Source organism: Mustelus asterias, chromosome 9 (genome assembly GCF_964213995.1).
Source record: "Mustelus asterias chromosome 9, sMusAst1.hap1.1, whole genome shotgun sequence".
Classification (NCBI taxonomy): Eukaryota; Metazoa; Chordata; class Chondrichthyes; order Carcharhiniformes; family Triakidae; genus Mustelus; species Mustelus asterias.
Genome location: NC_135809.1, coordinates 122,208,916 through 122,229,211, shown reverse-complemented (window position 1 = coordinate 122,229,211; position 20,296 = coordinate 122,208,916). Strand labels below are relative to the sequence as shown.

The 20,296-nt window shown below is 45.1% G+C and overlaps 1 protein-coding gene across 1 annotated transcript; it reads left to right on the top strand.

Moving 5' to 3' along the window:
* Positions 1–311: 311 nt before the first annotated feature.
* ccnd1 (cyclin D1) lies at positions 312–20,066 on the top strand. Its single transcript, XM_078220986.1, has 5 exons — positions 312–750; positions 2,340–2,555; positions 3,796–3,955; positions 8,704–8,852; positions 19,116–20,066. The coding sequence occupies exons 1-5, from the start codon at positions 553–555 to the stop codon at positions 19,269–19,271; spliced, it is 879 nt and encodes a 292-aa protein (XP_078077112.1). The 5' UTR covers positions 312–552; the 3' UTR covers positions 19,272–20,066.
* The last annotated feature ends 230 nt before the right edge of the window (positions 20,067–20,296 follow it).

Sequence of the window (20,296 nt, the reverse complement as noted above, 5' to 3'; positions counted from 1 at the left end):
TACCATAAATCTATTTTAAATTAACTATGTTCCCATTCTACTCAAAATGCTTCCACTTTCTAACTTGTCTTACCGTTGGACAGACAATCAATCTGTGGATTGACTGACAGCTGACTACAAGTTCCCACTGTTACAATATTACACGGATTTCTTATTTCTATTTTTGAAAAATGTTTTCTAATCATTTATATATATTTGTGAGTGTGTGTGTCCGGCTCAAATCAGAATAAGCCTGTTACACCGAGTCGCCGCATTGAATAAGGTCGAATTTGAATTTACATTGATAAATCCTGCCTGCCCTCCTTTCCTGCATACGGGGCGGCTTTATAAGCTCTGCCCCTCTGCCGGCCTCTATGTTCTTTGATCTCCCACTAGCAGCTGCTCTGCATAACAACAACTCAAAGGCTATTGCGTCACTTGCGGGCAAGTTATAGTTAAGTTTTTTTCCCTGAACTATAGCCTCCAGAGGCAGTAGCATCCCCGTTTTAGTCAATGCACTAAGGAGAGAGAGAGAGAAAGGGAGAGAAAGAGAGAGAGAGAGAAGCCCTAGCAATGGAACATCAGCTACTATGCTGCGAGGGGGAGACGATCAGAAGAGCTTACAAGGACCCCAATTTAATCAATGATCGAGTCCTGCAGACCATGCTCAGAAGCGAAGAGAACTGTCTGCCCTCCCTAAGCTATTTCAAGTGCGTCCAAAAAGAAATTCTGCCTTCCATGAGGAAGATTGTTGCGACTTGGATGTTGGAGGTTTGTGCAGAGAATCTTATATAGACATATAATCTAAATGTGTTATGTGCAAGGGAGCTGGCATTGGCAATCTGCAGAGGAGTCAACTCGTATCTACCCGGTATTCTTAATAGGGGGGGGGGGGGGGGGGTTAGAAAAAGGAATTAAAATGGGAAGACAAGTCTTGTAGCCTGACAGTAAACTGGGGGACTTGACACTCCAAAGCCAATCCCCCCCCAAGACACCCTGGTTTCGCTGCTTCTACCCCCTTCTCCCTTTAATTTTGATTGAATTTATTTTATAAAAATGTAGCTTCTCCCTTTGGACATTTTCCCTTGCCTCCTCTCCTCGCCCCCGCTATTGCCTTGCAGTTTTCCAATACCCTTCTTTATCTCCATAAGGTGAAGAAGGTGCTGAGGGCATTTGTAGGGACCGCCTGGGACACTCGGTTTGAACGCCAGCGCTTGCCCCCTATTTTTTGCTCCCTTCCCCCAGCTTCGGGGCAAGGGGTGGAGGAAGGGGGAGCTCAGAAATTAATTTTAAAACCCTAAATTCGGCTGTACACGTATGCAAGTTCAGTACGTGCCAGTATTATACGCCATCTTGTTCCGTATCGCGCTGAAACCCCCCCCCCCCCTCTTTCTCTCGCACATACACATCAACTGGTGGTTCAAACAAAGTCACTGGAACTACTGCCCCCCCTTTCCTTGTCTGCGAGCTGGCAGCGCCAGGGTACAGGGGCTAAGGAAGGGGGGCACATGGCTGGTGAATTTACAGGCACTTGGGGCGAGTTGCAGCAGGAAATTCACCCGAGTCTTTGTTGCAAAGTGTGGGGACACCCACGTTCCAGCCCACTCAAAACTTCCCAGTAACTTCCCTGCAGGGGAGAGGGGGGGTGGGAATAAAGGATTAAAATTGAGGGGGACGAGGGGGCTCAGTGGGTAGGAAAAGTGTGGGGGCGTATGGTTGGAAGGGTCCTGCACATTTTCGTGCCATTTTCACCCCCTTTGGCGGCCGCCTTCTATTTTTAATCTTTTTTTGAAATTGTGCAGGGGGTGGGGGAGAGAGAAGCGAAAGGGTTTTCTGTGATGTCGCCGCATTTTCTCTCCAAACTTGCAGCCTTCTCCCGACAACGCGCCTCCCCCTTGCCTCCTCCTCCTGCTCTTCTTCCCCGGAGGGAGGCAATGAAATTTAGTTCTTTTGGGAGGGTTCCCCACCCTGAAATGTCCCGAGTGACCCCGATTTCGAAAGAGGGGCGCCCGGGCAAGATTTTCATCTCATTTCCATCGGCCGGGCTAATTTTTAAATATTTTAAAATATTTTTTGAAAAGATGACGACGTGGAAATTCAGCTCCGGCTGTAATGGGGAGAGAGAGAGAGAGGAGGGGGGAGCGACAGAGAGGCAAAAAAATGTTGGGACTGTATTGGATGACACTTGGCTCGATCCGAATTAGTTGGGCAGAGTAAAGGAGGGGGCAATGTGTACATATCTGGAGCCCGGGTGCCGCAGAATTTTAACGAAAAAGTGTTGGCATTAAAGGAGTCTCCCTTTTTTTCCCCTTCATGTAGTGAGCTAATCTGTCGCCTTCTCCCACTTTGGTCTTTCCTAGGTATGCGAAGAGCAGAAATGCGAGGAAGAGGTGTTCCCGATAGCTATGAATTATCTGGACCGATATCTGTCCGTTGAACTGACAAGGAAGACCCACTTGCAACTCTTGGGGGCCACTTGCATGTTCGTCGCGTCCAAAATGAAGGAAACAATCCCATTAACAGCAGAAAAACTCTGCATTTATACCGACAACTCCATCCGACCCGAGGAGTTACTGGTAAATGGCGAATCAATCCCTTCTTGAGTCAAATCGCATTTGGGGTTCAAACCTCCCATATCTAATCCCCCCCAACTAGCCCACACAAAATCCTCATCAAATTTAATCCGCAGTAATCCACCCCCCCAACACACACCTAAACACTACAATCTAGCCCATCTGTAGCAAATAAGGAAATTCGCTGCAAAAGGTCCCGACATGTGGAAATTTTGAGAATTGGCGTAACATTTTTTTTCCAAACCTTCGCCGCCCCCCCCCCCCCCCCAGAAAAACCTCTGCCCTGTTTGCAGATCCACTCCACCGCTCTGAATATTGCAGGGACAATAATTTAAATCCACAATAAATGCATTTTTTTCTTTCCTCCACCCCCACACACACACACCCTTGAAGAAATTATACTTTCCAGCGTCGGGGTTTCCATTAATCAACCCGGCAGAGTGATTTTAACTGGGAACCCGCTGTTTCATTTATCTTTTGCACACAGTCCAAACTCCGAAGTGTTTCTGCTTTCCGAAGTCAAATAGCCGAAAGAAATAACACGCACGATCGAAAAATGGTTATTAATAATTAACACTGGGATTGATTTTTTTTAATATGGGGAACATTACACGGTTCTCTGTGTCAAGATTTTGTTTCTTGTGAAACGGAACGATTCTGGGGACTTTGTAGTGGAGAGGGGCGCAGTTTGGGAATTTTATTTCAGCATTTCCCATGCTGCAGCCCCCCCCGCGGTCGCTTGGTTCTTGCATTTGTAACGAGGCGACTTGTATCCCCACTGCATGTGCGCGGCATTGGCGCCCTCTGTTGATACCACCCTCAAGACTTTGATAGGATGCTGCTGTTTCCGCTCGCCAGCCAATCTATTCATCCAGTCTGTCAATTACACGGTAGATCAGGAGCAGAATTTTTGAAGGGAAAAAAACCCCACAAGTTACATTTGACCACCGAAAGACTTTCCCTTTGTAACTCATGTAGCAATTTATCACATGTATCAAAAAAACCAAAGTCTTCAATTTGGAGTACATTGTCTTTTACAATGCCGGGATATATTAAGTACCCCCCAATTTTTTTCCTTTTATAGAATATAACCCCCTCCCCCAATGATATGTTTTATCATCGGCGCTTTAATGAATCCACTGCAGGGACACATTCCCCACGGCCCACGTTTTTGTGATTTTCTTCTTGTAAATTAAACTCCAGGCGCAGACACAGCCCACATGTGTTATGTTTCTCGTTTCAGCAAATGGAGCTGCTTGTTCTCAACAAACTGAAGTGGGATCTAGCCTCCGTGACCCCCCACGATTTCATTGAACACTTCCTCAGCAAGCTACCCATCCCCAAGGACAGCAAGCAGATCATCCGCAAACACGCGCAGACTTTTGTGGCGCTCTGTGCGACAGGTACGGAGGGTTCAGTCTCTCTTCACTCGCTCAGAGGTGTCACTTCGGAACGGCTGGTTGGGGGGGGGGGGGGGTTGGGGGGTGGTGGCTAGATCCTATACCTAATACTTAGGAGCCAGGCATCTCAATGGAGTCAGGATGTATTCCTTTTGCATTCTGTAAATTGGCCTTTGCAGACCATTGAACGCTAAACACAAGAGGAATTGCAGGCACAATAGCTGGAATGAAGATGTGAGATTTCCATTAAATGGATTATGCTTTGTACCTGGAACCTAATGCAATAACCTGTCACCAACACAGTGATGATGTGGAGATGCCGGCCTTGGACTGGGGTCCAAGAAGTCTCACAACGTCAGGTTAAAGTCTAACAAGTTTATTTGGAATCACGAGCTTTCGGAATGCTGCTCCTTCGCCAGGTGACCTGATGAAGGAGCAGCGCTCCAAAAGCTTGTGAAAACCTGTTGGACTTTAACCTGGCATAGTGAGACTTCTTACTGTACCAACGCAGTGGACCATGAAGCAATTGGCACCCAATTGGATGGGATTATTTTAAAGGTTCCCAGCGTTGGTGGCCTTTACTGCAGCTACAGCTGAGTGTACCATCTTTACCATTTCAAGAAACCAGTCAAGGATATGTTGGGTGCTCTGCTATTTTTTCTTAGCACAGGGCGAGTTAAGTGAGTTGTGTCTCAGATCCTCCACTATTTCCTGAAGTGCTGATGTTACCGGCATGCTTCTTGACTATCTGAACTTGACTAGTGATGAGAAACTGGTGTGTAGAACCTATAATGTACAGGGTTGGTCAGAATGCAGTTAGGATTGCTGGGGAAGTTAAACTCACTGGAAATGTAACAAAGGATATTATTACTAAGCATCTGCAGCCATTCAGCCCGACAGGTCAGTGCTAGTGTTTATGATGCTCACAAGCTCCTCCCACTCACACATCTAACCCTATCAGCATTACTTTCTAATCCTTTCTTCCTTCTGCATATCCAGCTTTCCCTTAAATCAGCTCATAAATGTTTGACAGTTTGAGTCACAGATTCAATCATTTAAAATTTAAACAAAAATTTTGCACCTGAACTCTTTTTACTTCTAATTAATATAAACACAAAATACTGCAGATGCTGGAATCTGAAACAAAAACAAAAATGCTGGAAAATCTCAGCAGCTCTGACAGCATCTGTGCAGAGAGAATAGAGCCAACGTTTCGAGTCCAGATGACCCTTCGTCACCGAAGGGTCACCTAGACTTGAAACGCTGGCTCTACTCCCATTTTCCTCTCCACTAAAGCAAATTTGCACACTGTGCTTCATAAACTCATGCTCTGCAGTCTAACTGCCAGGAGGCTAGGACAGTGTCAGAACAACTCAAGTCCTTTTTCTTTCACCAGTGTTTTGTCTATGTTCCTTCCCCCTTCAAAGGCACGGGCTTCTTGTAGGAGGTCCTGAGGCATCCTGCATCCTCTTTCACTTTTCATTGTGAAAGTTGTCAACACAAGTTTTGGGAGGGTGGCTGTTCCCTAAAAGGCGCCGCTGCTCTGCTAGATGCTCACCCGTGCATTATTGCAGCAGAACCGAATTACTGGAAAGCAATCAGGTCGTTTTGAAATGAAAATCTACCTGTGCTTGGCGATTTGAGGCTCTTTCTAGTATACTGCCCAAGAGAAGCTAAATCACATGCTGGGATTAAACTTGGAACCTTCCTGGCCTCAATGCCCAAGAGACGGACTGGATAAACACACGGACCATCGAGAAAATCCTGAATTGTTGTGTTCTCCTAGTTAGCCCACATCATCGTAGGTGACTTGCTTGATGCTGGCAAGATCGCCCTCTAAAGGAGTATGCCCATAAATGCAAGTAGGGACCAGGTGCAAACGTTTTTTGATCTCTGGCTGCGGCTGCCAGTTCCCTTCCATTATCTCATTTTTGTATCCATGTCATGTGAAGAAAGCGCATTGAGGAATCCGCGTCTCGCCGAAAACTGGCAGTGTAACTGCAAAGCAATTGGGCTCTTTAGTTGCAGTTGTCAGCTGGCACGTTACTGGTGGCTGGCTTGCTCCAGAGTGTTGAAACGTTGCCGCAGTATTGCCAATCCAGCCTGGTGTAAAGGAGCAGGCACAGCTTGAGTGTGCGCAGTGTATATGAGGACTTGCAAAGGCAAAACAATGGATAGCCATTATTGAGATCTTAAAACATCTTGAGGACAGAATGCTTAATCCAATTGAAGTTGCCCAACTTGAATTGTTGCTGTTTGATGAATTCTGAAGCAACAAGGTTTCACTTAGATTGGAGCGCCCACTACCCAACAGTTAGCCAAAAGCGAACCAACGTCCTGAAAAGCCATAATCAAATTGAAACGCATCAGCTACATTCGCACAGCACTGAATTGCCTCGGTGGCTATTTAAGGGGAGGGGGGAGGGTTGATAAAGCCTTGCTTTTAATCAAGATTCTGTTATTATTCACACCCTTTGCTGATGAACAAGATTTCTGCCACGACCAAAGGAAATGGCTAATTATTATTGCGCAAACCCGGAGTTTGCAGAAATTTGAAGCATTTTTGTGTTCATGGAACAAAAGTTAACAGTTTAAAAAAAAATCTGACCTAAGGAATTTGTGGAACGCCCAGAGATAGATAGTCTGGTGTGGTCCAAAATCCATTGAAGCTGGTGCATAAAGTGAAAGGAAAATGATTTTAGAGGGGTGGGTGGGGGGGGTTGCCCTTTATTCATTTAGCCCAGAAAAAACTTTGGCCCTTCCGTTTACTTTGCGGGTGGCAAAACCTCTTTTTAAAAAAAATATTTGTACCAGGTTGAACTATGCTTTGCTGTGCTGGCAATTACAATGTAGGAACAAATCAGGACAGTTCAAAGGTTGAGCATTTCTGACATTCCAGTACTTTGATCGATGGCTCCAGTTACTACTTATTCCTGGGGAAGGGTGGGGGGAGTCGCTGGCAATGGGTGAAAATTGGCAAGCCTAAAGCTGAAACACAACATTTGCCCCTCAGCAATTGACAGAACGCATAAATGGAGTGCTGAAGTAATTATCCATTACAAAAGATTGAACAAGGACTTGGGAGGTGGGGGGAGCGACGATTTAAAAGACTTTTAATGGAAGGGATTACATTCAAGGTGATGTTGAGCAGAATTCCTTTTGTGCAGCCTCTGAATTGTCTGTTTAATAGAGCTGGATTTTGCTAAAGACCTTCTTTTGTGCTGCGGTAGGTCAAAAAAAATTTTACTAGTGTTGTTTGAAGTTAACACATAATTGTCGGTAATGAATAGATCTTGGCATGGACAAGTGCTGGGATAACTCTTTAAAAAAAGAAACGGCGGAGTTACCAAAAGTTAGGATGGCATTCTTGATATCCTGAACAAGAATTCACAACCAGGCTGATGCAGGTTTTTAGTTGCATACTTCCAATAATTATATAGTTTAAAATGTTGGCGGCTTGATATTAATGACACCAACTTGAAACAACTGCACCTCCGCCGTTCTCTCAATCTCGGTGCTAGTTCAAGAATGTGACTTGTCGGGACCTGTTGTGTCTTAGCAAATGAATTCTCTGAGCAGTTTTGATTTGCCCGAATGAAAGGTTTTCATTCATGGCCCCCAGCCCTGGGGTTTGATGCTACGGCTTCATGTAGAATCGAAGGAGTGGCTCACCCTGCTTGCTACCCCCACCCCTCCCACCACCCCCACCCCCATCCCCATCTCTTGTTTTTAAGAAAGAGCGTTGGAAGCTTGAGCCTCCTTTGTCTTCCTCCCGGGTGGCTGCGCTTTCTTCTCACAACACTGAAGTTGTTTATTCCTTTCGGATGAAGTCTCAAGATAGGCTAGGAAGGGTGTGTGTTTGAATTGGTGTCAGGTGGGGGGAGGAGGCGGCGATGGTTGGCGGGGGGGGGGGGGGGGGGGGGTGGCCTCCTTCCCACCCCCCCCTCTTCCTCACCCCCCCCCCCCGCCCACCTCCTCCTGTTCCCCACCCCCCCTCTCCCCCAGCCTTTTCTTTTGTCGGCATGTCAGGTCCAATTCATCTCACTGTGCAGAACCCTGTCCCCGCGCTCTCAATAGCGCAAGACAAGGCGATGGGAGGTCGACAGTGATGCCACACTCTTCACTCTGGGACATCCAATAACAAGGCAAAGGCGCCCCTCATTAATATGCTGAAATTAGTGGCCTCCGGTACAAATAATTCCTTGTGTGTGACAAAAGGGCGGGCCACACTGTTTGTCTAGAGCAGTCACAAGCATAAAAGTGGACACAGAAATGTGTTTCTTTAAAGGCTTCAGTATCACTATTCTGCCTCCATAGATGTTGGCCAAAGCAGGGCACCAGTACCAAAGCTTGCTCTGGAGGCCCACCCCCTCCCTGGCCTCCCCCACACTGTGCTCCCTCCCTGCAGATTGCGGGGCTCTGTGAGTCGCAGTGACATGGCACACAAAAGACCCATGGAAGTGGGCTCGAGCCGGGGACCTACAGCAATGCAGTCTGGCATGGGGCTCAGCCTGCTGTCAGCATGGTGTCAGATCAGAAGGCCGCTGAGTGCCTGCCAAGTTCTGGAGGCCTCCCGTCACTTAGTTCTGCCACATCTCACTGAACTTCAGTCACTGCGACGGGAGGGCAGCCAACGCGTTGCAACAGAAGAAAAGCCCAAACGCGGTACGTACGGGGTTTGTCACCCTTTGCCATCACCTTCTCAAAAGGTGCTTAGCTGTATAAATCTCACTGGTTTTTCTCTCTTGCAGATGTCAAATTTATATCGAATCCACCCTCCATGATTGCCGCTGGCAGCATGGCTGCAGCAGTGCATGGCCTACATTTGGGCAACAGCAACAGTTTTCTATCCTATCAGTCCCTCACAGACTTCCTATCACAAATCATCAAATGCGACCCGGTAAGTGTTGTCAGTTTCACAATGAGGAATGTGCTTTCTCTGTTACACATTAGTGAAGGTAAAAAATGCAATCGTTATCAAAAAGGGAATTTGATAACTAATTGCAGGTTACAAAAATGTGCAAGGCTGTGGGAAAAGCAAAGGAGTGGAACTAATTGTCCACTTTTCCAAAGAGCTGACACAAGCATGACGGGCTGAACGACCTCTCTTCATGGATCACCTTCCTGAGAGTTTGCACCATCATTTCAGAATTGCAGTGACTTCCATTCTCTGGTCAGCACCCTCGTCCCGACCGCCCATTTCCTGCCATCGTTACGTTCTTGTTGCTTTAATTCATAGGAATTTTACCTGTTTTAATTGTTTTTGCGTTCAGCGTTTAACAAATTCAAGGCACGTTGGCTCTGCTGTTCTCTTCACAGCTACTAGGCAGATGCTTTACAGTGCCACCTAATCTTCAGGAGAAGTGTGTTTCACGTTCTGCTTTACTGAAATAACATGTGTCAAATAAAGATTGAGCACATTTCTTCCCGTGTCTATGAAGGCTGATACATAGATCCAATAAAGGCAAAATACTGCGGATGCTGGAATCTGATACCAAAACAGAACATGCCGGAGAAAGTCAGCAGGTCTGACAGCATTTGTGGAGAGAGAATAGAGCCAACGTTTCGAGTCTGGATGACCCTTCGTCAGAGCTTTGTCAAGGCTGATACAAACCCGAATACAGTTCCACAGCTGTCAAGTGGCCCAGAAAGTGAATGTTGGCAACTTCGTTATCCATACGGTGGCACAATGGTTAGCATTGCTGCCTCACAGCGCCAGGGAGTTGGGTTTAATTCCGGCCTCAGGTCACTGTCTGTGCGGAGTCTGCACGTTCTCCCCGTGTCTGCGTGGGTTTCCTCCGGGTGCTCCGGTTTCCAGTCGGAAAGATGTACTGGTTAGGTGCATTGGCCATGCTAAATTCTCCCTCAGTGTACCCGAACAGGAGCAGGAGTGTGGCAACTAGGGGAATTTCACAGTTACTTCATTGCAGTGTTGATGTAAGCCTACTTAGAACATGGAAACCCTACAGTGCAGAGGGAGGCCATTCGGCCCATCGAGTCTGCACCGACCACAATCCCACCCAGGCCCTACCCCCACATATTTACCCGCTAATCCCTCTAACTACACATCTCAGGGACAATTTTTAACCTGGCCAATCAACCTAACCCGCATATCTTTGGATTACTTGTGACAAATAAATAGATAAAAAATTGGGAAAAATATTTCCCCCAGCAAGGTAGCTGCTATCATCACCAAAGGTTCACCTAATGGTCGTTGGTTGAGGGAACAGGAGCGAGGGTGTGCTTAGTGCATTTGCCTCTGCTAGAATAGGACTTAGAGACTGTGCCGACCTTGCCTCTTCCTTATCAATGTCCAGGGAATGGGGATTGAACCTCTTCAGCGCAACTGGGAGCTCATACAATTTAAGTTGGAAGAATAAAGGCATTTAATATATCATTAGATTTCATCACGGCTGCAATGAAGTACTACAGAATCATAAAAATACGCTTATATACCGCAATGCGGGAGTTACTGATTAAAGCTTTTCACTCAAAAATTAATAAAGCTTAGTGAGCGAAATGCCCTGATAGGAGGCCCAGAATGGAAAGGATTTGAATGGTTCAGCAATAATAGCCATGTTATGTACTTGTAGCTCTTCTGCACTCAATAGAACAATAGCTTTGTGATGTGTGACTCTTTAGTGGCCATTCAGCAATTAATAGTGTATCAGTAGAGACAGGCAGAGGGTTAAGCTTAAAAGGAAATGGCTCATAAGAAATGTGATAAATGGGCCTCATGGTGTTTGTGACCTTTATGTGTGGCCTGTAACCTGACACCTCTTAATGTCAAGTGGAGCCAACCTCTTTTATTCGAGGTTTCCTAATGATCTGAGCCCAATTTTATTACACCTTGCACCTATGCTGTGAAAGTCATTGGCCGAGCAGCCGAGTGGTGACATTCCCTCATTGTTAAAGCAGATATTTGACTGATTTACGCCGCGGCTTTCTTCTGCCTGGCTGGACAGCAGGAGATGTGCCTCAGTAGGAATCGGGCAATAAAGCAGTCAGGGATCAATTGGCTGAGGAAGACTCCCTTTTTTTTTTAAACAAGTGGAGGTTAAATGCAAATGTGTGGCACAGTGATGTGTGATCTTAAATGCGGAGATGGTGCTTTTGTTTGTCCGTTACAATGCAGCGGCCCAACTTGGTGTTAGGTCAAGAGTTCTGTGCCGGAATTAACTTTCGCAGTACTTGACGAGGACCCAACACTATGGACCTAAAAGCAAAGATTGTGTTTCCCATCAATGTTGTAAAGACAATATTTGAGAACAGTACACAAAAAAAAAAGAGGACGTAATTGCTTTGATAGAGTTTACATGGAGACAATAATTAGACCGATTTACATAATGTACTGAACTAATAGTTAAGACTGGAGCTACGCTTCTTCATGTCTCTTTCCAAGAATTAGCCCCATCGAATCGATGCCAACAGGAGACAGATATTTCCATCCATTGTTTTGTTCTGAGCACTATGCCATAGGCTGTTTACAAATATGAAGCAAACACAGTGTAAGCCCAGTGGTTGGCAGGTGAGGTGGTCTGACCAATTCTTCACAGTATTTATTGATCGTTGGAAACCAGCTTTCGGCAATTTCTGTCTGCGATCTAATGCACTTGGCCAATGATGTCGGATGAGATCATAGAGTTATAGAATCCCTACAGTGCACAAGGAAGCCATTTGGCCCATCAAGGCCGGCACCGACTCTCCGACAGAGCATCTTACCCAGGCCCTTTTCCCCGCAACTTCACATATTTACCCCGCTAATCCCCCTAGCCGACATATCTTGGGACATTCAGGGACAGTTTACTATGGTTAATCCACCTAACCTGCAAATCTTTGGATTTAACAGGATATTAACAATTCTGATGCTGCCTTTCAATTATGCATTTACCCAGACACTGGGGTGGAGTAGGTAGGTAATTTTTTTAGCATAAGCACAGCAAGAAACATAATGCAGTTGGAGCCCTCCCCTTTGCACCCAGCCAGGTTTTTGCTTGCTATCGATATTTAATGAGAGTAACGTTGTGTGGAGTGTGAAACAGGTGACCAAAATAATCTGCTCCGACAAAGAACCACCCAGACTTGAAATGTTAGCTGTGTTCTCACTCCACGGATGCTGTCAGACTTGCTGAGATTTTCCAGCATTTTTTGTTTTTGTTTCAGATTCCAGCATCTGCAGTAATTACACATTACCAAGCGTTGGTTTCTCTGCTGGGTTTAGGATAGGTTGAAAATACCCTGGAGTTTTCATTTTTCTTGATTCTCCAGTAATTTTGAGTTCTAACTAAGAATTTAGCAGCAAACAAATTGAAATAATTTGAATTGGACCATACATTCTATAGAAATCTTAGAAACCCTACAGTACAGAAAGAGGCCATTCGGCCCATCGAGTCTGCACCGACCACAATCCCACCCAGGCCCTACCCCCATATCCCTACATATTTACCCACTAATCCCTCTAACCTACGCATCTCAGGACACTAAGGGCAATTTTTAGCATGGCCAATCAACCTAACCCGCACATCTTTGAACTGTGGGAGGAAACCGGAGCACCCGAAGGAAACCCACGCAGACACGGGAAGAATGTGCAAACTCCACACAGACAGTGACCCAAGCCGGGAATCGAACCCAGGTCCCTGGAGCTGTGAAGCAGCAGTGCTAACCACTGTGCTATCGTGCCGCCCGTTGCTACATTTGTAGCTCTTAATTTTGCATTCTTAGAATGTAGATTGAATTGGACACTGAAAATTAGAATTTTAACTGATTTACTCTTGATAATGCCGCTTTGGGGCAGCATAGTAGCACAGTAGTTAGCACTGCGGCCTCACAGCGCCAGGGACCTGTGTTCGATTCCTGGCTTGGGTCACTGTCTGTGTGGAGTTTGCACATTCTTCCCGTGTCTGCGTGGGTTTCCTTCGGGTGCTCCAGTTTCCTCACACAGTCCAAAGATGTGCGGGTTAGGTGGATTGGCCATGCTAAATTGCCCCCTAGTGTCAAGGAGACTAGCTAGGGTAAATGCATGGGGTTATAGGGATAGGGCCTGGGTGGGATTGTGGTCGGTGCAGACTCGATGGGCCTAATGGCCTCCTTCTGCACTGTAGGATTCTACGATTCTATGATAATGAAGATTACCTGGACTTTGCAAGACCTAAAATAGTACAATGTGTACCTACACATCCCGGCGAAAGGTTAAAAAAATTGTTGCTTGAGTATGCAGAGTACCTTGGGTTCTGGCTCAGTCACCTTAGCATTGAGTCTAATTTCCTGTTTCCACTTTGATCATTGGTAATTGGAGCCCAAATTAAGCATAATTGGAAGCCTTGGGCAGTCTTGTGGAGAGAAAAAAAAGGTCTTCACCCCATTGTGTGTGAGCATCATGCATTTGTTAGGTCTGATCAAGTTTCCAGGAACCCTAATTGTCTTTTGGCTTAATCTTTTGAACTGCCCACACACCTTAGATTAGGAATCTGTTATTCTTGAGGAGACCCTAGAAGTGAGAACACTAAAAAGCAAACATGTGACCCTTTGTTTGGGAAACTGCCCCCCCACCCCTGCCCCCCACCCCCCACCTACCCAACAGCAACCATTCTGCAAAACACAAATCCTGCGAAAGAAAGATGCATGACAACAGGAGAGAAAGATACTTTACTTCAAGTGAAAGATTCCAAGGAACTTGCCTGTGAAAGTGTGGAAAAGGTGCCCTAGTGCTTTCATTGCAGGTGCACTTTATTCATACTTAGGGGAGGGAGAAAAGAAGTTATCTTTAAATGGATTTCAATTGTCCTAAAATATCCCAAGAAGAGATTGGTGGCATTGAGCACCATCACTTGGAGATGGGGAATGGAGACTGCAGCAAGTTCAAGTCCAGCTCTGCTCCGATTCCAAACTGAATCCCATAACTTTTGCCTTCTCCCCATAACCCTTGATCAATAAGGGGATCGAGGGTTATGGGGAGAAGGCAGGGGAATGGGGATGAAAATCGTATCAGCCATGATTGAATGGCGGAGCAGACTCGATGGTCGAATGGCCTAAATTCTGCTCCTATATCTTATGGTCTTATGAATCTCAAGCAATGTGGCGTTCAGTGAATGAGATGGCGTCTCACAGCAGAAAGAGCCATGTCAGGTTGTGGCTAGTCGCCATCTGGTAACAGGTCTTTCCTCACCCCGCTGTGCCTCTAGAAAGCTTCTCGTGTTGTTGTTTCCTTTTATATGATGAGAATCCGCTGATTAGGGGAAACTTCCAGGCAGCCGGTGGGAGTTTTGGAACAAAACCTGGATAATGTGAGAGATCTTCCGGTCTGACCGAAAGCGAACCCCTACCCCGTGATGGCAAGGGGGCACAGACAACACCATAGACACTGATTGGACCATAAGATCCTGCTGGCAGCCAGTGGCGAGTTGGTTGGCAGGGGGGTTGCAGAATCCCATCCTTTAATGTTCCAACCTTTTTTTGTTCTTTCCATTTCTGAAGTTGATGATTGATGCTGGAATTTGGATTGCCGCCTGCCTACAGACATCCCTATCTGGATATAGACTTGGGGGTCAGGGTTCGGTGGCGGGGTGGGGAAAGGCAGGTGTGGTGGAGAAGGTAGGTTGCTTCTGCCCCGGTCTTTACCTTTTAGCCCAGGGTTTCTGATACCACCTATAGCACCGCACCCCTGGTGCGATCAGCAAATCGAGCCAGATCTTAAAAAAACAACTGTGGGACCTTCCTGTCCTGAATAGCTTAAACTGCGTGGACCATTTCCCTTAGAATAGTTAACCAGTTTAATGGTTGCAAGCTTGCAGGCTTTACGTCATGCCTGCTACTTTCTGCTGTGTAGGGTTATACTGATACATAGATGAATACAGATAGAACAATGGAGAAATAATACAGCATAAACCAGTTGGGTGAATGGCCTTTTACTGCACTGTAAAGTTGATTCAACATTAATCAAACAAGAGCTAAACGTTTCATCTCTTTATAAAACATTCTTGCTTTTGCTGTATGATACATCCTATAGAATCCCTACAGTGCAGAAGGAGGCCATTCGGCCCATTGAGCCTGCACTGATAACAATCCCACCCAGGCCCTATCCCCATAACCCCTCGTATCTACCCTGCTAATCCCCTGACACCATGGCCAATCAACCTAACCCGCACATCTTTCGACTGTGGGAGGAAACCGGAGCACCCAGAGGAAACCCACACAGACACGGGGAGAATGTGCAAACTCCACACAGTCCCCCAAGGCCGGCATTGAACCCAGGTCCCTGCCGCTGTGAGGCAACAGTGCGAACCACTGTGCCACTGCACCACCCAAAGATTTTGTTTTTATTGAATTTTAATTTCAACAATTGCTATGGTAGGATTCGAACCAAGTTGCAAGAGAATGACCCTGTTGATTACTATCGCCCGTGAGAATGCTACTATGCCATTGCTTCCCCTCATGTGCAAAAAAAAGGCTAGTTAATGTTCTGGGCGTGTATGTTGCTATTTCTGTCTGGTTTTAATGCTAGTGGATGTGAGAACACCATTGAGATGGTTCTCTCAATAACTAAAGGAGTGCTGGGTGTGATGTGGAGAGTATTAAGTCAGCAGTATATTTAACAGGGGGCCCTAGCACTTGATTCCTTTTGTTTGGATTGAATTAGCTGATGGGCCACTGAGGCTCTACAGGTGTCTTTGAGCGACTAGTGGGTGAGAAACTCCCATTGATGCAGTGTTTGACCAGGACAGATTAAGGTGATCGCGTTTGTTCCCTGGCCAATGCAGAGTTGACCTTTGTGCTGATGATGGGGAAACAGTGAGAAAAAAACAATGGGGTAATAATTAAATGCAAACAAATTCAAGAGAAACCTCTTTACCCAGAGAGTGGTGCGAATATGTAAGTCGCTACCTTGAGGAGTAGTTGAGGTGACTAGCATAGATGTAGTTAAGGGGAAACTAGATAAATATATGGGAGAGAAATGTATGTAAATTGAGTTAGATGAAGGAGAATGGGAAGGAGGCTTATGTGGAACATAAACACTGGTGTGGACCAAACACTGGCGTGGATCTGTTGGGCTGAGTAGCCTGTTCGTGTTGTCACTCTGTGCAATTCTTCCAGTAAGAGTTTTAACAACACCAGGTTAAAGTCCAACAGGTTTATTTGGTAGCAAATGCCATTAGCTTTCGGAGCGCTGCTCCTTTGTCAGATGGAATGGAAATCTGCTCTCGATTCTTACAGGCCATGACACATTGGATGAAAGTTCTCCACTTGAGGGCAGCTCTGACTAGCTGCTAACAGCTTTGGAGTGCTATGAGCTGATGCTGGCCAATGCCTTCAGGTGAAGAGATAAATAATGCAGAGGGAAATGGAATGAAGCTTAATGCTTACCTTCAAACAATGCAAGTTTCTCTGAAACCATCTACTATTGCACTACTTACATTTATGTTATTTCTCAAGCCAGTCCCTGGTAAATTTGTACCATCAGTAAAATAAAGCCATTGAGGTCAAGAGTAATACAAATACAGCAGCTATATAAGCTCCTCTGTGTTGGTAGTGCACGTTTGCTTCTAAGGAGGAATGTTGTAGCCTGGAATCCTGCTATCAGGAGTTGAGCACATGGTCTAGGCTGACACGCCAGTATTGTTCTTCAGATGACATGTGAAACCAACATCCTATCTCCCATGCCAAATGCTTTCAGGTCAATGGTAAAGATCCCATGACACTTGTGAAAAAGCATTTGTTTCTCCTCGCCCAGCATTCTTCCCTCAACCAGTATCACTTAAAACCAATTAACTAGTCAGTCAAGTAGATGGCAATTTATGGGATTATTGTGCTGATTTTTTTGCCTGTATTTCAGAAATAATTCAATGTAAAGTGCTTTTGAGTTGTGCAAGTCTTTTCGAATAATAACCCAACGATTTGAGGTGAGAGGATAAAAGGCCAGAGTTAATGTTTTCCCTTTCCTGACTCTTGCCTGTCCTTGGCCATAAATGTTTATTAGACCGACCACCCCCAACTCCCGCCGTGGTTCTTTTTTGCCCTTCTTACGCAAGTGCCCAGCAAGCGCAATGTAGTTCTTTCAAATAGAATCCGAGGTTGTTTTGAACAGATCCGTGCTATACATACCAAATGTCATAGGTCCTAGGTGCATTTGCTTTTGCTGCTTGGTCGATGCGTTTGATGTTGGACTCGAGGTCATTTTGTGTGTAATCACCAAGAGATACCATCAGTGGTGTTTGGGAAATGGTGAGGAAGTTAATAGACAGGCATTCTTTTGTCATTCTGACTAAATAAGCCCTGGGAAAGATTTAAAAGGAATAACTGTGAGTCGACCTCTGTCCTTTTTAAGCCTGCAGTCCCTGACACAACATGATTGATGACGACGTGTCTGTAGTAGTAATGCTACACTGATACTCCGAAGTAAGCATGGGCTGAACTGTTACTGAATACAGATCAAATTAATATGGCCATCCTGTGAATCCATGCACCTTCCAGATGGAGCAGCTTGTGACAATGTTTATGTTTTGCGCAGTGTCGCTCTCTATCAGGCTTGGGTTTTAACGAAAAAATGTACATAGAAAAGCCTTGTAGTTTGTAATATAATGTGGATCACTCACGCATGAATGGCTGAATCTGCACTTGACAAAATTCTAAAGTTGGCCAATGTTTCAATGATGCATGTGGCTGGGGTAAAATAAGGAGAGGAAATTGCACATTAAGCATATTAGCTGAAGTGTACACAGAGAATAGAATGACAGTCTGAGGCTGCAGAACGATGCCCTTTCTTCCACAAATGTCATTTGTTTCCAGCCATGCACATCATAACAGAAGGCACTAATTTATCATTTGAAGAAGTGCTTTGACTGCAAGGATTGACATGCCAGAGGTCAAAAGAAAATGAGAGGGAGAGGTCACTTCACAAGAAGCCTTCCAAAAAAAAAAGAAAGCTAAGCCAGATGGATTGATTTCCAAAATACACAGGAGTGAACAATTTTATAATTATTGTTCTTATGTGGTATCAGGACGGCACTGCACAAAAATTTTAAAAAATGGGTTTCCACTGGGACAGATTGTCATGCAAAACACAATCCCACAATGTTACACGCATCAGAAAAATATAATCATGTTCAGATATTTTCCCCACTGTACTCAAAGCTCTGGAGGCTTGCCGCTGTTTAATTGTCCAAAGTCTGCCTACACCTTGACAGTCTCGACCGTGGAAATTTGAATTGAGAAGAGGATAATCTTGACCCCAGTCCTGCAACTCTCTGGAATCTGTGTTTCTCCAATTCTGCACATCCCCAATTTTTATCACTCCACCATTGACAGCCATACCTTCTGCTGCCTCGGCCCTAACCTCTTCCCTAAAGCTCTCATCCTCCTTTAAGATCTGCGTGTGTTTCCTCCAGGTGCTCCGGTTTCCTCCCAAACTCCAAAGGTGCACGGGTTAGGTTGATTAGCCAAGCTAAAATTGTCCCTTAATTTCAGGGGGACTAGCGGGGTTAATACATAGGTTGAGGGATAGGTTGGGATTGTTGTCAGTGCAGGCTCGAAGGGCCAAATGGCCTCTTTTTGCACTGTAACGATTCTGTGATTCTAAGATGCTCCTTAAACTCTACGACTGACAAAGTTGTCACCTGTTCTAATATCTCCATACATGGCTAAATCATAGAATCATGGAATCCCTACAGTCCAGAAGGAGGCCATTTGGCCCATGAGTGCACCAACTCTCCACCAGAGCATCTTATCCAGCCCCATCCCCAAAACCCCACGTATTTACCCCACTAACCCTCCAACCTACACATCTTGGGACACTAAGAGAGGAATTTAGCATGTCCAATCTACCTAACCTGCACATCATTGGATTGTGGGAGGAAACGAGCATCCGGAGGAAACCCACGCAGACACGGGGAGAATGTGCAAACTTCACACAGACAGTGACCCGAGGCTATAATTGAACCCAGGTCCCTGGCGTTGTGAAGCAGCAGTGCTAACCACTGTGCCACCGTGCCGCAAACTCCACACAGTCACCCGAGGCTGTAATTGAACCCAGGTCCCTGACACTGTGAAGCAGCAGTGCTAACCACTGTGCCACCGTGCTGCCACACTTATTAATGTTGTGAGATGCTTTACTGCGTTAAAGGTGCTACGTGGTTATATTATTTCCCCCTCTTTGGTTGTCTTTACACAGGATTGTTTACGGGCCTGTCAAGAACAGATCGAGTCACTTCTCGAGACGAGTCTGCGCCAGGTACAACACAGCAGCATATCCTCAGAAACAAAGATTGTAGAGGATGAACTGGACCTCTCCTGCACACCGACTGATGTGCGAGACGTGAACCTATGATGATTGACAGGAGTGGTCACTGGCAATTTGCAAAGAAATGCTCGCTACATATAAATATATATATAAAAAAAACACCATGACCTCCCCTCCAATATCTCCAGCACGTTTATTAAAAAAAAAGAGAAGGGAACTGTTTCCTTTTTGCTTTCAGTGCTCATGTCCCTTCACCATGCATTTAAGTATGAAATAGTCTGAAACTGATTGTGTTAATGAGCAGAAAAAAGAAGGCCTTTGCATAGCCAGACACGTGTTATGCTAGAGTACATGCAGATTATATGAGACAATAATGAAAGTGTTTTTATATACAAAAATCGTGTTTATGCTTCTAAGTTTATAATAATAGACAATAGAAAATGTCATTGGGGAGGTAATAGATTTTTTTTTGAGTGTGAATGAACCATTTTTAATGCAGAAGAGGGTTGTAGGTAGTAATGATTTAATCTTTTTTTCTATTAAAAAAAAAGGAAAAAAGTGAGGAAAAAATGCATAGCTTTTACCACAATCTAGCCTTTTCTATACCTGCTTGTATATGTGTCTAGTCACTTTATAATCAGTTTGTCCAGATGTTTATATGATTACTTAGTGCGTATCCTCTTCACCTTATAAATGGTTGATGTAACCCGTTGGTGTATCTTAGTTAACAGCATTATTATATGTATTCTTTGGAGTCTGTGGATTACCTGTGCATAAGGTTCTCTGGGTGCCAGCTTGTTATTGCTTGTGCAGGTCCATTTTACTACTCATGGCTATGTACCTAATTATACACACACTTACTAATGCTATAGTACCTTTTTTAAAAAAAAAAAATCTTTGCGTCTTTTAAATTTTATTTTTTTTTGTCAGAAGAGACCTATGTAAATAGAATGCTGGCTGGAGTCGACCCATTCTGGCCAACCCAGTGACAGGTTTAATCCATGGCCTTTGTTTTATTCTTTTCTCAAACCATTCCATTTCAAAGCACTTTCAGTCAGTAGAGTTTTTGGAAAAAAAAATCCCTTATTGTGTGGAAAATTTTTTTTTAAAAG

What these genes read in the sequence shown, in the direction of transcription:
- ccnd1 (XM_078220986.1), top strand. Translation starts at nt 553, where the DNA reads ATGGAACATCAGCTACTATGCTGCGAGGGGGAGACGATCAGAAGAGCT. An exon ending in TTGCGACTTGGATGTTGGAG is followed by an intron (nt 751 to 2,339) that starts GTTTGTGCAGAG and finishes GGTCTTTCCTAG; the next exon opens with GTATGCGAAGAGCAGAAATG. An exon ending in TGTGGCGCTCTGTGCGACAG is followed by an intron (nt 3,956 to 8,703) that starts GTACGGAGGGTT and finishes TCTCTCTTGCAG; the next exon opens with ATGTCAAATTTATATCGAAT.